At 40.2% G+C, this 16717-nt stretch overlaps 2 protein-coding genes across 5 annotated transcripts; one reads left to right on the top strand and one right to left on the bottom strand.

Moving 5' to 3' along the window:
* Positions 1 to 97: 97 nt before the first annotated feature.
* Positions 98 to 9856, top strand: mok (MOK protein kinase). 3 transcript variants are annotated; one of them, XM_028977918.1, is made up of 13 exons: positions 932 to 957; positions 1236 to 1350; positions 1695 to 1785; positions 2011 to 2100; positions 2203 to 2273; positions 2636 to 2714; positions 3324 to 3372; positions 3488 to 3666; positions 6349 to 6450; positions 6531 to 6704; positions 8290 to 8413; positions 8580 to 8777; positions 9293 to 9856. In XM_028977918.1, exons 4-13 carry the CDS (start codon positions 2048 to 2050, stop codon positions 9368 to 9370), a joined length of 1107 nt encoding a protein of 368 aa, XP_028833751.1. In that variant the 5' UTR covers positions 932 to 957; positions 1236 to 1350; positions 1695 to 1785; positions 2011 to 2047; the 3' UTR covers positions 9371 to 9856. The 3 variants fall into 3 exon arrangements, with proteins under 3 accessions (XP_028833732.1, XP_028833741.1, XP_028833751.1); XM_028977899.1 differs by lacking the exons at positions 932 to 957; positions 1695 to 1785 and adding an exon at positions 98 to 442; XM_028977908.1 differs by lacking the exon at positions 1695 to 1785 and having other exon boundaries at positions 817 to 957.
* A 206-nt stretch (positions 9857 to 10062) lies between these two features.
* On the bottom strand, positions 10063 to 16233 carry wdr20a (WD repeat domain 20a). 2 transcript variants are annotated; one of them, XM_028977879.1, is made up of 4 exons: positions 15949 to 16233; positions 14428 to 14610; positions 12673 to 14064; positions 10063 to 11558 (listed from the first exon to the last, which is right to left on the bottom strand). In XM_028977879.1, the coding sequence occupies exons 1-4, from the start codon at positions 16210 to 16212 to the stop codon at positions 11505 to 11507; spliced, it is 1893 nt and encodes a 630-aa protein (XP_028833712.1). In that variant the 5' UTR covers positions 16213 to 16233; the 3' UTR covers positions 10063 to 11504. The 2 variants fall into 2 exon arrangements, with proteins under 2 accessions (XP_028833712.1, XP_028833721.1); XM_028977888.1 differs by lacking the exons at positions 14428 to 14610; positions 15949 to 16233 and adding an exon at positions 14192 to 14317.
* Positions 16234 to 16717: the final 484 nt, after the last annotated feature.

Here is a 16717-nt window from a genome sequence, read left to right as displayed (position 1 = left end):
TTACTTTAAAAGTAAATAAACGAGCTGCCTTTTGGTTTATTTTGTATTACACTAAACAACTTAATTAGAAAATAATATTTTTTCTGGGAACAGGAAACGGAGGCACACGTTTGTTGTTGTCGCTGCTGGTGAGCCGTTCGAGTGTAGACATTATCTGTTTATTCTTATACGAATATTACAGCGAGCTGCTAAGCTGTTGAGGGAGATATTTGCTACTGTCTGTCTGGATATTCTGTGGTCGTCGATATGGATTGTGGAAACGGGTTTGGACATCCGTAAATGAGGATTAAAACTGAACAATGTAAATGTAAATGTGGAAATGTGTTATTATGACATTGCTTAAACGAAATTGGTCTGAAATATCTACCATTCATGGACGTCGAAAATAAGAAGGAAGGGCGCAGATCTGAGTTTACGCTCAGCAATTGCCTTACTAAAAGAGGTAAGATTTTACTTTGTTTATAGAATTTTATCCGCAATAACGCCCAGACGCCAGCATTTCATAGACTACCGTCTTCATTTAATATATAATCATTCGCCTCAACTATTTCGTCCTGCGTTGTTTTTTTTATAATTTTAATAATTTTTAATAATTGTGACACAGTGTCTTTAAAGTCCAACATTTTTTTAATCAACGTATATTTGTCACTATTAGCCGTTTTATCCACTGGATAAGCTGATGATTCTTTAAAGCATCGGACACAATATAAGCCCCGCTGCGTACCGCGTGCCAAAGTTTCTGGTTGGGTCAGAGCCCAGGCGTGCCCGGTTACCAGGGAGACCTGACCGGAGATCACAGATCTGAGATCAGGTTGTGTCTTTGAACTCATATGAGTGGCTGAAAGGGCCCGAAAGGCAAGAGTCAGATCCTAGATCAGATTCTAGCCCTCAGACATGGCGATAGGAAACCGATGTCTTCGTTTTTCTCTGTACGGTCAGAGTTCAGAGGAATGCATAGTAAGTTCATGAAACGACAGACAGAGGCGTAATGAAACGCGAAATGGCGTCGTTTTGTTTTTGTTTGTGCTACTATTCCTGCTTCGACCATTTTGTCCTGTAATACGGTTCGCCATTGTTCACGAGGCTATACACATTCTTGCTTATTGTGATTATTGGTAAAAGCTATTAATATATATGAATGTATTCCTAAAGTCTAACAAGCGAGGCAATTCTTTCATTGCTGAATTTGGTATTTGATTTTTGTTGAATGACACTGAATTTTTTTTATTGTTTAGATTACAAAATCATCAAGAAAATTGGAGAAGGGACTTTCTCCGAAGTGGTAAAGACAATACACCTCAAGGATGGAAAATTCTATGCCTGTAAAACGATGAAACAATCCATTGACAGGTAGCTGCATTTCTTCGGTAGGCCGGGTGTAGGTTTCTCCAGCAGAGCGCATCAGTTGTTGCCAGATCTCGCGAGAGGAACGAAGCCATGTTTGCAAAAATATAGAAAATAAGCGACTTTTTGCTCGAAATGGGACGTGTCTTTCAAGTGTCTGGAAAAATATGTCCACTGCATGTATATGTTTGTATTTGTATTTGTTTGACTTGTATACTTTGTATTTAGTATTATAACAATTACACATTCATTAATAAATTCATCTGACTTTTCTTGGCAATATGTAAGCAATTTAAACTCTGACAGACTTGGCAACAGCGGTGCTCTCTCTCTCTCTCTCTCTCTCTAAGCTGAAAGCGGATAGCGGACACCTCTCAAACCTGTATCACCCAGTGACATCATGCCCTGATAATGACCTGGTGCACTGTCTGACTTTTACACGTAACTGGATCTTTGCTGATGGTTGAGACTTAAAATATGTTGCTGCCATTCTCTGCTTAGTTTCATCTTATTTATTGTTTTTGAGTGGACTGAATAAATCATGCTGCAACAGTGTGGTTAAAATGCTAGCAAGATACAGGATGAGGCAGGGAAATGTAGTTGTTAAGGGTGTTCTTTCTTGACTAGACACTTTGATGCAGCTTGTGTAAAATGTCTGTCTCTCAGCCTCGAACAGGCTCACAACCTTCGGGAAGTCCAGGCTATGAAGAGGTTGAGCCCACATCCAAATATCCTCCAACTTCATGAGTTGATATTGTGAGTGCATTCAACTAATTCGCATTTCTTGTAACAAATAACCGGATGATTTTTATTGTTTGTTAAGTCCATATTGCATTTCATGTTGTATTTATGTCATAGTGACCAAGAGACTGGGACCCTCTCCCTTATATGTGAGCTCATGGAAATGAACATATATGAGCTTATCCGAGGTATCATTGTTTACATGGAATTCTGTGAATCGAGATCTTATGTTATTATAATTATATTTATATTTTCATTATAATACAATTGTAATTTGTGGTTCATTTTAAAACAGCCCATGTTCATTCTGGTAGTAGAGTAACACAATCACATCACATAAGTTGGGGTGTGGTGGTGAGTTGTATATTAAAATAAATACAGTATTCAACAGGAAATAACGTTGCTTATTAAAAGTGTGTATACTGTGTATAAATTTGGGTATTGAACACTGATAGGAAGTAATCAGCATTATATTATTTTCTTAATAAGTAATACCTATTGTTGAGTAATACCTATTGTTGGTGGAAACAAAAACTGTTTCTTTCTGCAGGGAGACAGCGTCCATTACCAGAAAGCAAAGTCAGGAATTACATGTATCAGCTATGCAAGTCCTTGGATCACATGCATAGGTAAACTATATTCAGTGATATTTTAATGTATAATGGTATGTGGACACCCTGATTTGTATTGTTAATTTACTATGATTAAATAAACCCTCTCATATTTGTGCTACAACTGATCGACTGATTGAACTGTAAACGACTGGCAGATTAGTTGCCAGCTAATTTAATATCTGATTGATGGATAGATAGATCCACAATTTACAAGATTCCATATATATAACGGCTACATCACTTCATAACTGCATGGTGCTAATAATGCCAAGGTCGTGGGTTTAACCTCCATATGGATCACTTTTCATTTGGGGCAGTGGCCTAGTGGCTCAGGAAGTGGACCCTTATCGTAAGGTTGCAGGTTCAAATCCCAACCAAGGTTCTCATACACTGGTCCCTGTCATGGCTGTCCACTGCTCACTAAGGTGATGGGTTAAATTCTGAGGACACACTTCATTGTGAAATCATAATATGGCATGAAGTGTGATTAGCTTTTTGTTTCATTAACAAATAGCCATTTTCTTATATAGAATAATCACGTTTTGTTCCTCTAAAATTAACAGTTGAGATTTACTCTTAAAATACAACATGACAATCATGTGTGCTGTGAATTTTTTATTGAAGCAATGGGATCTTCCACCGAGATGTGAAGCCAGAGAATATTTTGATCAGAGTAAGCCACATATAAAGCATACCTTATTAAGAAAGTACTGTATGATGTAGTGCAATAATAATTAAAATTTTTCTGAATACACACAATTAAATTCAGATTGTGGTTCTCTCTGTAGCGTGATGTGCTGAAGCTGGCAGACTTTGGATCCTGCAGGAGCGTGTACTCAAAACCCCCCCACACAGAGTACATCTCCACCCGCTGGTACCGAGCCCCAGAGTGCCTGCTCACAGATGGTTATTACTCCCTGAAAATGGATATCTGGAGCGCTGGATGTGTCTTCTTTGAGATTATCAGGTTGTCTTGCTAAAGTCATAAAAATATACAACTCAAGTGAAGTACTGATAATCAAAAAGCATAGTAAATCTACTTTGTTACTGTCCACCTCTAGTGTTAAGAATTTAACAATGCTGAATAAACATGAACATATTCAGTTGTTCAATTGCATATTGAAAAGCAAGGATTTTGTGAAGTCACAAACAGAAGTGGGTAGAGCAGCCAAAAATTTTACTTAAGTATGAGTAGCATTACTCCAAATAATGATACTCAAGTACAAGTAAGAAGTAGTCATCCAAAAAATTACTAAAGTAAAAGAAATCTTTTAGTAATCTAGTGATGAAACTACTCAAGTACTGAGTAACTGTTTGTCTGTAGTATTCATAATTTTTTTAGAAACAATGTATTCAGACATAAAAAAATATAAATGTGCTAATTCTGGTATTTCCTAATAATTACATCCTACAGCCTACACATTACATCCTAATAATAATATGAATAACTTATTATAGTTGTAGTAATTCATGGACTAAATCTGAGCATACAAACTATCTTATATATACTAATTATATGTGTTAGCATTGATATATTAGATAAAACAGCTAAATGATAACGCTAATTCCTTTCTCTACTGAACATTTATAAACCATTTAACAAAATGTTTACAAATGCAAAAAGGGTCTATATGAAAGACTGTATTCTGTCTGTAACCTTTGGTTTTAGCACTTCATTCCATGTCTGTGTTTTGTGCTACAGCCGCTCTGCCGCGTGGTCATGTGACTGCGTGAAACAGTGTCATGTATTTATTGTTGATACTTTTGTCATATCTACTGGCAGCATCTGCCTGCCAAACATAAAGCATATACAGTTGAAAGCAAAAGTTTACGTACATTGTATAAAAAGACAACTTTTTTAAAATCATACAAAACCCTTTCAGTTTTAGGCTCGTTCAGATTCCTGAAATAATTTCTATTTGCTAAATGTCCAAATAATGTGTGAGAGATTTTTTTAGAGATTTGCGTACATTTGCTTAGTATTTCGTATAATTGCCTTTAAACTGAATGACTTGACGCAAATGCTTTGGGTATCCTCACACAAGCTCCTCACAACTGTCCTCCTGACAGAACTGGTGTAATTGAATCAGATTTGTAGACTGCCTTGCTCTTACGCATCTTTTCAGCTCTGACCACAATTTTTTAATGGGATTGAGATCAGTGTTTTGATATGGCCACTCCGAAACATTGACTTTGTTGTCCTTAAGCCACTTTGTAACCAATTTTGCAGTATGCTTAGAGTCATTGTCCATTTGGAAGGCTCATTTGCGGCCAAACTTTAACTTCCTGGCTGATGTCTTGAGATGCTCTTTCAATATTTCAACATACTGTTATTTCTTCATGATGCCATCTATTCTGTGAAGTGCACCAGTCCCTCATGCAGCAAAACACCCCCAAAACATGATCCTGCCACCTCCATACTTCACAGTTGGGATGGTGTTCTCAGGCTTCTACCTTTTTCCTCCAAATATGGCCAAACAGTTCAATTTTTTTTGTCAGACCACAGGACATATCTTCAGAAATTAGGGTCTTTGTCCCTGTGTGTAATCTGTGTAATCTGTCTTTTTTTGTCGCTTTATGGCTTTATGGCCTATGGCCTTTCCTCGCTGAGTAGCTTTTCAGTGCATGTCGGTACAAGACTCGTTTCACTGATACACCCTTACCAGCTTTAGCCAGCATCTTCACAAGATCTTTTGCTTTTGTTCTGGGATTGATCTGCACATTTTGCACCAGAACACGTTCATATCTTGGACTCAGGAGCAGTCTCCTTCCTGAGTGGTATGATGTCTGGACATTCCCATGTTGTTTATACTTGCGTATAATTGTTTTAACAGATGAACGTGGCACCTCCAGGTATCTGGATATTGCTCTCAAGGATTAACCAGTCTTGTGGAGGTCCAAAATTCTCTTCCTGATGTCTTGGCTGATTTCTTTAGACTTTTCCCATGGTGTCACAAAAAGAAGCAGTGTGTTGAGGTGTGACTCCAATCAACTCAAATAGTGTCAGTTGACCTATCAAACACTTCCAAAGCCATGACATTATAATTTGGGCTTTCCCAAATAGTTTAAAGTCATAGTAACCTTAGTGTATGTAAACTCTTGACTTTGAAGAAAGTAATAAAAAAAAAATCAAAAAATCTCTGGGGGTTTGGGTACTGATTGGTGTGTCGCCGGGGTTGTGGTTTGGTCCTGCCATGGGGACCTTTGGTACACTGGTGAACTAGGGACCTCTTTAGTGGTCAGGGAGGTTGAGTTGCAATTATTTTTATTACATGACACCAAATGCTGTTTGACAGAGGGTTGTCAGCTGCATACCCCTCCCTTGTTTTTAAAGCATTTTAGAACAACACGCATCAACACCCATGGTCTTGCCTGTCATGATTGTAGTAAGTTTAATAAGAAAAATAAAAATATTATTTAAAAAGAAAGGCTAGATAGCAGAGATGTTTGTGTCTGTGATGATGCACAATGAGCGGGACTAATGCAGTCCCCTTGGAGCAAGTATCTGGCACACAATGGTGGTAAGTGTAGTTTGAACCTGTTTCTTTGTTCAAAGGCAAGTGTGTTACCCAATAAACCTTTACCACTGCAGATCAGTGTTAATAAATTCTTGTAGAAATGCAATTTATTTTTTATTCTTGTTTTCCAGCCTCAACCCATTATTTCCTGGAACAAATGAGCTAGATCAGGTGGCCAAGATCCATGAAGTTTTGGGAACACCAGACAACAGTTTACTTCAGAAGTTCAAACAGTAAGCATTGTTCTACACAGCTGTCATGTCCTTTGAAATGTGTGAATCTGACACTGGAAGCCCAATTCTCTGCTGTCTAGGTCACGTGCAATGCGCTTTGACTTCCAGCCCTGTAAGGGAAGTGGTTTAGCTCAACTGGTCCCACAATGCTCCACCATCAGTCTGGCCCTGCTGCAGCAGATGCTGACCTATGACCCAGAGGAACGCATCAGTGCACGAGCAGCACTGCAGCATGCCTGCTTCAAAGATCTGCGGTATTCTCTCATGCACACTGTATATTTAAAACAGAATAATATACCTACACCCATATACAGTTGAAGCCCAAATTATTAGCCCCCTTAATGAAATTGATTTCTTTATGAAAATGACCAATAACAACAAGTGTTTATTATTTTGGAAACATAATAACAATGTCCACTAGGTTTAATCTGGATATTTTATTGATACACAGAGTTGAAACAATGAGACATCCACATTTATTAGCCCCCAGACATTAATTGTCAATAGTGTACCATTTCTGAGCCACAACTGATACCAATCTCTTAGAGTAGTTCTCTAGTAGGTTGGCAGCTGATCCAAATTGTATGGTTTCCAAGCATAGACATTCACTTTGAGCACCCGCTACAGAATCTCAATAGGATTGAGGCCTGGGCTCTGTGAAGGACACTCCAAGACACTTGCTTTGGTATCCTTGAGGAACTGTTGGATTCATTTTGATGTATGCTTTGGATCATTGTCTTGATGGAAGACGCAGTGACAACCTAAGCATAGACAACGAGCAGGTTTTTGCATATTCTGCATAGTCAACATAATTATTTTGCACCTGAACAAGGCTCCCTGTGCTTGAGGCTGCAAAGAAGCCCCAATGCATGATGTAACCACCATGTTTAACTGTGGGAACTGTATCCCTAGGGTTGAAGGCCTCTCCCTTTCTTTGCCAAACCTTAGCAACATTTATTTGCCTGAACAGTTCCAGTTTAGTCTCATCAGAGACTTTGAAAAAAACTTATTGAAAACTTAAACTTAACCTTTCAAATATTCATGTGCAAACCTCAGTTGAGCTCTGATGTGCCACTGATGTGCCACTCTTTGAGTAAAAGGGGATTGCTTTGGGATGATGGCCCTGAAGGCCACCATAATGAAGTGCCCTCACAACTGTGTTCCTTGAAACACTGACTCGAGAAGATGTCCGGGGCTCCTTACTGAAAAACCTGACTATTTTCTTCTCCAGAGGATGTTTTGTGCTTACGACCATGGCCAGGTTTGTTTCTTACAGAATATGTACTGGCCAATTGTGCAAAATACAGCAGTTTTAGACACTGCGAATGGATTGGAGATGGCAGTGCAGCCTTCACCCTTAGCATGAGCCTCTACTATCTTTCTTAACTCCAGACTGATTTTTTTAATCTGAGGCATGGTGAGTAACAGTAGTCCCTCTCATGGGTCCTTGGAGTCTTTTTATGCTGACTGAATGTTGTTAGGAAGACAATTGACTGAATGTTTCAAAGCTGATTGGTTAATTACTGTATGTGTGTTTTGAAAGAAAACAGTTACAGTCAATATTTTTGACCAGCCAATTTTTTTTTTACTATATTTGATATAAAGCAAGCAATGTATTTATATTACAAAATCTACATAAAGCTACTAAATAGCACATGTGAACGTTTGATTATATCAAGTTTTATCAATGCTTCAAACATTGGGAAGACGTTTTGGGGAATGTTCCATAATTCCTGGGGGGGCTAATAATTTTGTCCAAAACCTTTCAAACATTTACACTTACCAGCCATTCAGATATCACTGAAATGCTGTATACTGTGTATTATGTTTCAAATTTAGTTTGGCAGAGAAGCGAGTTGTTAGTCTGCGTAGGGCCATTGGGACAGTGGAGGGTGGGGAGACCAGCACCACACCCACATCAGTGGATCAACTCTGGCGCATTGCCCGACAGAGCAGAAGACAGGTGACATTTATACACCATGCAGTTATCATCTAATCTCGCCACAAAATCAAAATATATACTGTAATAAAATAAAAACCTTGAGAGAACAAATAAGATAAATATTTTAAGATATATTCATGCATTTTTTTTAAGCTAAAGTTTTGTTCTCATTGAATTCCCTATATAGCACCACTTGAAGCATGTATCTGATCTGCCAATACGAAGCAACGCACAGCGATATTCAGTGGAGCTTCCAAAGTTGAACATGGTCATTCCCACACCCAAAATAACTCACCCACTGTCCAGCGTGCCACCTCTGACCATCACCCACAGAGGGTCCCTGCCTGCCATCACCTCCAAAAAGTGCCATTCACGCTTGGCAAAGGTTCACCCTTTTAAACATGTTCTGCTTTAGAGGTTATGTTCTCACTCATTTAAATGTCCAATCCCTGACATCTTTTTACTCATGACCAAATAAAAGTGAGTGGTAAAGATCTATTAACATACATTATTTGATGACATAACAGCAATATAATAATAACGTTATTCAGGAGGTAATAATGTAATTACTATGTGCTTTGAAATATAGGATAAGCAACACATGCTTGAAGTTTAATGTATATAATGGAGCAGTGGTGGCCTAGCAGTTAAGGAAGCGGCCCCATAATCAGAAGGTTGCCGGTTCAAATTCCAATCCGTCAAGGTGCCACTGAGCAAAGCAACATCCCCACACACTGCTCCCTGGGTGCCTGTCATGGCTGCCCACTGCTCACTAAGGGTGATGGGTTAAAAGCAGAGGACATATTTCCTTGTGTGTACCGTGTGCTGTGCTGTGTATCACAATGACAAACTTTCACTTCACTTTCTTTAACCTCTGACATGTTTGTTTTACCCTAACAGCCTAGAGATGAAAAACATCGCTCAGCTTTCAAGACCTACTATATGCCTCCCCTGGAAAGAAAACGTGGAGGATTATGACACATAACCATTGGCTAAGGATCGTTCTATATATATGGTACAATTGACAGACATCACTCTGAATCAGAGGACATGAACGCTTTCTCATCGCATTTTTGGAAATGCTGCCACCTAGTGGTCAGTACTCTTTACACCAGCATCATATAACATTGACAATTTCTCATCTCACGTAATTATTTATAAGCATATAAAAGTGGTGCAGTAAATGTTGACTCAAGGGAGCATTCATTTAAACAAATCTGAATATAATCTTCATATGAAACCCACTTAAAGCATGGGTTGAAATGTAAATCAACTGCTGGACTTTAATTAATTAAGTCCTGCTGTAGTGAACAAATATTCAGACTTAAGTGTTTTAATGAGCTTTAACGTGACCAGTGATATCTGTCGGCCAGGCACATCCATAACACAAAACACTCTTGAAGTGGACTGTCATCTGAACATCTTAGAATAATGCCATGGCAATAAAGAATGTATGTACATGCATCAAATGAGTTGTGTTCCAAACATTTCCTCCACCTTCCATTCACAATAATTACACTCCTGTGACTGACAAACAGAGTGAAACAGGTGTGAATGAACCATAAAATGATTGATTTTCTAGCGAAAAGAGGACATTCTTCATTGGCGAAGAAAACAAAATATGTAGATGGAATCAGACAGTTGGTAACAATACAAGCATGAGGCCACTCATTCATATACCATTTTAATGCAGAACAAAATGTGAAATGTAAAATGTCAACCACATTAAACCAACAGTATGAACACTTCCAAACCCCTGTGCTCGAGCTAGCATTGAGCCAACGTAGGATCCTTGAACAAAACCTGGTAGTCACAAAAGAAGATTAAAATGTTAAATAGTCACACAAATAAGGTCCTATTAGGTCAAACATACTTGCTTCTAGTGGGTGTAACTCAGTTTTACATATGATAACACTGCTTTCTGTAAGCAAAATATGAACTCTTGTTGTCGTAAGTCGTCTTTCTGTAGACTTCCTGAGCTTGTGTACGTGCAGATGTGTAGTGTTGCTCTGCCAGCCTATACTACGTTATCAGGGATCTTTAACAATTTCTTATGCCTGTCAGATCAGAGAATGAAATGTAATACAGAAATCTCCTATACCAAAATACATCTGAGTTCTATACAAGAAAACAGAAAAAGAGAAAACAGAAAACTGCATATTCAAGATTATTTTAATATTATTAATATGTATAACTTTTTCTGCCTTAGAAATATCACTATTTCCTTTATCGATGACAAAATTTTAACTAGAGTACTGTTCATTTCCTTTTGCCCATCAAAATCACTGAATTACAATATTGTACATATTATACAGAGCAGATTTTGATCTGAAACAATATTAAAATAAATGCTCAATAGATACAAAGATTTATTTAATCAGTTCATACTTTCTCCATGTTATGCCAGTCTGTCAGTCCTTGCACACAACAACTGTAAAGCCTTCTCTTCTAACAAACTATTAAGTGCAAACAAATTTTCTTCTTTTAAAAAACTATGATTGCAGCATCCAGCTTTTCATATTCAGATTTTTTTCAAGAGTGAGGATCATAAAGCTGAGTGTGTTTAGGTCTTCCTCAAAAATCCTTTATAGTAGTTACAGAAAAAAGGTCAGTGCAAAGTTCTCAATGGGGACAATCTAAGAAAAGAAATAAAAGGATGGATGAGAATCTGGAGATAGGCCAATCCATATACAGATAATGCTGAAGTCTGAAACAATGACTTTCAGTATTTTTAAAACCACTTTCCAAACCGGTTTATTGAAACCAAGATCCAAATCCAGAGAGAAAAAAACGAAAAAAGGGAAAGCAAAACAGAAGTACAGGGTAATGGGTCAGAATGTAGAAATGAGACCCCCCCTTCCTTTATATTAAAAAATGAAAATATAAAATAAATACATCTTTTAAAAACAATTTCTGGAAAGAAAATCGGCCACACTCCATCACTGCACCACCCTGGTTCTAGTGTATTTGTGGACAGTCCATTGGTCCTGTAAGAAATAAACCAAAGAGAAGAGAGGGGGAGGTGGGGGAGAAACAACTTGCGATGCTTCAGGAGGTCTGCGTGACAGAACATCTCTGTGATGGAGGTTTCTTAGCAGCAGAATTACAGAGGCTATACTACTGTTCCACTGGGAGAATTAGCTTGGTTTTGGGATGACAATAAGCCCTAGAAAAAGAAAAATATATGTTTAAAATGTTGACAGCACTTGTAACTATATAAAACATCTCAACTTGTAGCTCTTTAGAGTTCTGTCTTTAAAGAAAGACGTCTGCCCAAGATACAGAATTCAGAAATAGAAACAGCTGGAGTGCAGTATTCACAGTGAGGGAAATTGATACTGATGTGCTGCAGTTGTAAGCACAACGTGAATGAGCACAATCACAGCCTCAATGGTATTTTTGTAATTCTACCTTAATAGAATTACCTTATTATGGCTGCTGACCAGAAAAACTAAAGCAAAATTCCTCTGCAATGCAATAAATCAGGAATTATATTTTTAGAGCTTTGTTCACTCCATGGGTTTATCTCACAACTAACAGTGATGTAATACCATAATTATCTATTACAAAAACCTGTGAATCTGAATATTTAAGTTAAAGCAAAACTTGCTATATTTGGCAACAGCAGAGGACCAGAAAATCTGGGAAATTAGCATTCGTTGTTACAGAACCTGGTAAAGAAAACAAAATGAAGAAGCCCCTGGAAATAAGAGATGAAATCACATGAATACAACAATCTTTACTTTACTTGGCAGGCGCTTGCTACCATTGCATGTTAATACCATACATTGCATGAACATAACATACTGTAACAACGATGAATTAAAGCAAAAAGGTTTAAAACTAACAAAAAAAACTCAATGTCCTATGGACTCCTTGCTTTAATAATCAATTTACTGACCTGCAAAGTCAGGTTCAAATGTACCTTAACAATTGTTTGACTGACAGACACTTATTCCTATGCTGTTCCCTTTAGCAAGCGACAGCAAATTGCTTTAGATAAGTCAATCTACTAAATAAAATATGAAATGAATGAAAACGACTGATATGTAAGTCTATCATTTTCCTTAATCAGTGAGGATTCACTGGGGAGTGAACACATATCATTAATGATAAAACCAAACAGAAGCCTTTAATTATTGCTCTCTGAACTGTCATTGCAAAGGCAGTTTACTTTTAAGGCATTCTGTCAAAAGAACATAAAACCCAGGAAGGGCCATTCCGTCCACTTCCTGTCAACGAGAGGGGGGGGGCTTTGTGTTTATTTAAAAGAAACTTACCACTTTGCCAGGTCGTGCCCATGTGCAAATAAATCCCTCCTGACAAGCCGTGACAACACAGTCCTCAAGAAATATCAAGACAGTGAGTCTCTCATGTGCTATCTTTTTACAGATGAGTGGTTCCAGCAGTGGAACGTCCTCCATGCGTGGGCACAGCAGCGTGCCCAGGGTCTTGGCAGGGTCCGTTTTGGTCTTGGCCAGCAGGTGGAGCTTGTCACTGCTCTTGCTGCTGATGTGGCCCATGCTGTGGTTGCGTTTGTGATCTTTCTCATGGTGCTGCCGTTCCCTGCGCTCATGCAAGGACAGTGTGGCAAACTTGCTGACTCCTGTGGCAATGGCACCATCAATGGCACCTGTCTTGTTGTTGGGTGTGGGTGTAGCATTGGTGCCTGATGCTGTGGTTGATCCAGTCCCATGCGGGAGGCTGTTAGAACGGGGCAGTGGAGCAGGCAGAGGGTTGGCAGAGGGTGTGTTGCCACCACTATTGTTGCCATTGGCGCTGGGATTGCTGCTGTTGCCGGTGCCTGTTGTTGGGGCACCTGTCCCGCTTCCAGCACTGCCACTGCCACCCCCACTTCCACTCCCAGCTCCCCCCGGAGGGCTGGTAGCGGTCATGACGTTGGTATGCGTCCGTGTCCGGGACAACGGCAGGTGCGGGAAGAGGATGTCCTCTGTGAGGTCCCACAAGCAGAGTTGCGTGTCCTGCCCGACCGAACCAAAGCGGTATGTGACGCTCAGAGGCCGACTGTCAGTGGAGTTGCGCTTTGACAGGCGTGACTGTGTGCTATTGGCCCGGTCACGCCCAAAGTGGATCTGGTCCTGGAAGTCCTCATCACTTCCGCTGAACTCCAGCGGTTCACTCTCCTCCACGCTGGTCGTGTAGTGATCAAACGCCACTACGCTCACCCATGACTTGTGGCCATGTCCACGTGCAATGACACGGCAGTCCACAAATGACCACACGGTCACCAGGTCATCCTCACCACCTGCAACAATATATTTCCCATCGGGGCTCCAGCACACACACAGCAGTCCCCCAAAATAGCTCTTCATGGTCCCATGCAGCTCAACTGCATCAAAGTTAAATACACGCAAAAAGCCGTCCTGACTCACACATGCTAAGAACTTCCCATCGGGTGAGAAAGCAAACTCATTGAGTGCTCCTTCCCCAACCATCCACTTCAGAAGGGGGTTGCGGGTGGACTTGCTCTTACATGTGTGAACAGCGTAGTTCTCGCCCTGCTTGAGCAGCTGGTAATGTGGCGCCGTGGTGCCACATGTGTGCTCCACATTGTACAGGTACATGTTCCCGCTGGAGTGGGCCACCAGGAAAAGACTCTCCGAGCCAGGGACCCACTTAACACAGGTCACACGAGATTTATCTATCAGTCTCTAGGGATTTTCAGATGGATGGAAGGGGGTTGTGGAGGGGAAAAAAAAAAGAAAAGAATTGTCATCAGTCTTTGCTTTTTTACAATAATGTTTAAACTTTGCATAGGCCATGAGAATTCAAGCATACTTTAGATAGTTTTTATGTTATGAAATCCGCTGGGCAAAATTCTTCACTGTAAATTGTCATTTGAACTCACTGGTGCTCTATGACATTTTTTCCACAAATGAAGAGGTGCTGACATCTCCTTCGATGTCAGGAAGCAGACACTCACTCACTCACTCACACACACATACACATACACACACAAACCATGAGAAATGAAAAAAGTAAAGGGTCAAGGTGGTGTTTGCACACAAACATACTTCTTCATTGAAGAGTTTGCTGGTCTCCTTTTTGATTGGGTCAATAAGTTGCACCTGACCAGCAGAGAAGCCCACCAGGAGTGACACGCTCTCCGGTGTTGCTGTCAGGTGGTTGAAGTCGTGGCAGGTGGGCTGAGTTCCCTTGTATATCCTCTTGTCTATGGGCTTGCTTAAGTCAGCTGCCTGATACACACAGATAAAGAGCGGTGACTCACAGACACACAAAACTGATTAAAAGAAGCAGGGTTTGGCATACCATGTTGAGAAAAAAATGCTTTTCGTTTATCCAGAACAGGAAAAAAAATTGTATTCTGCACATTGCACACTAAACCCTGTTTAATGTACATTGTTAGGAATGTGCACAGGAATGTATAAGGCTGAAATTGTCATTCTGGAATCTTGACAGACAAGATACACTTCCATGTTTACTTTAAGAGTGTTTCAAATTCGACAAACTAAATAAGTTGCCAAAACAATCTTTTCCAGTTATTCATGCCATTGTGCCACTGGTCAATGAATGCAAATGAATTGAAATTATCCATATGTTAGTACCCAGTATTGATGCAACGGCAATGCTTAGATGTCTGGTTGAAAGTCTCTTTTTGTTGAAGAAAGTAGTAAGTAATAATTATAATAATAATGAAAACCCTCTATTAGAACACTGAAATTAAGATTTATCTTCCTCAGTTATGATGATGTCACAATAATACATAAACAACTGTTTGCCAATTTATTAAGGACATTGGGCAGCATGTCCATGACCATAATAGAGCTCACTCTGTGATTCCCACCTCTGCTCTGTAGCTTTCAGAAACAAGATGATGTGTACAACACTCAAGAATTCACAAATGAAGCACAGCTTGTTAAATGTGACATCGGTGCCCAGCCATCTGTTGACTAGCTAAGCAAGGAAACACTTGTTTCCTCTGCCAGGTCATGATGTCTCAGCAAGAAAATGCAGATTTACCAATAGGTCAAAATCTCTAATGTTACGACGCCTCTCTCTCTGACACAAATGAGAGTTTTGTTGTTAAATGCTAACGAAGAGATGCCAGTTGAGCTGAACTTCTCAAACTGAACACCATGGTTTACGCCGAACGGGTTTAAAACGGGTGGATGTATTCACTGTTGGTAAAACGTCTCCAGTAATTTAAAGAGGAAGCTCACCAGGAGCTCTAACAAGTATACAAGTTATTGACGTTTTGCGCAAACCGTCCAAATCAAAAGACGGCGCCAGCACTGAGTTTCGGGGAACCTGTCGCGTCCGTTCAGGGGCTCACTTCTGGTACCCTGCGAATGCCGCCCCGTCGGCTGGCGACGTCGTGCATGCCACAAAACCAATGCCAACGCTATCCAGCTGGCAGCCTGCTGCCACCAATTCAGTCAACTAACAGCAGGACTTCACACTTCAGTCGAGCCCCTAAAAATGCCCAGGCGCCCTGTTGCGAACGTCCTAACCAAAATAATGGTTTCAGCCGACCACCCGCGGTGCTGATCACTCGAAAACGGACTGGTGTTTACCTTTCTGACGCCTTTGTAGATGTAGAAGTAAAGCTCCCGGCCCACATTGAAGCAGATCCGGTCGCCGTTGCCCGACTGGTCGTTCACATTCACGAAAGACACTTTGACGGGGTTGGAGCCTTGCGAGTTAAAAGGCACCCGGTTGGGCCGGCTGTATTCGGAGTGGCTGAGGAGTTTGTAGGCGCCTTCCCGGGTGGTGAACTGAGTTTTAATTTCGTTCATCTCCTTCCCTCCTCCCTCCGCCGCCATCTTTGAAATTTGCATTCATCCTTCCTCAGGCCCGGATCTTTCGCGAGGCGCATGCGCGTTGCAAACTGGCGCGTGCGCAGTGTAAAGGAGCGGTGGGCATGGCTCCGTTTAGGACTTCGGCACTTAACGCTCATTACAATTTGTTTATTAATAGCGATATGGACCGATCATTGATATAGCGGAAATGCTGTGTCATGTAGATCTGAGATTATAATATTATTGCAACAACCTACTTTAAAATAAACAAACGTGCAACAAAAGTGAATGATATGAAACCCATGTACGTGCAGTGGGTTGACTTGGCAGGGTATGCAGGAGTAGGATTCAGACAAGATCTCAATTCACTGGTTTTGAAACCAATGCATGTGCTATTCTGAAGGTAGGGTAATCAACGTTTATATGTTCAGCCATGTTTCCAATGCCAATTTTGTTAATGATATAAACAATTACACCACCAGTTGCACACCGGTAAATATATAACTGCAAAAAAGTTCAAACCGTTTCTCCCTCAGTTTAGACT

The sequence above is a fragment of the Denticeps clupeoides genome, chromosome 1, assembly GCF_900700375.1.
Source record: "Denticeps clupeoides chromosome 1, fDenClu1.1, whole genome shotgun sequence".
NCBI lineage: Eukaryota > Metazoa > Chordata > Actinopteri > Clupeiformes > Denticipitidae > Denticeps > Denticeps clupeoides.
The sequence above is the reverse complement of the archived record's forward strand: the minus strand, read 5'-3'. Positions and strand labels throughout refer to the sequence as shown.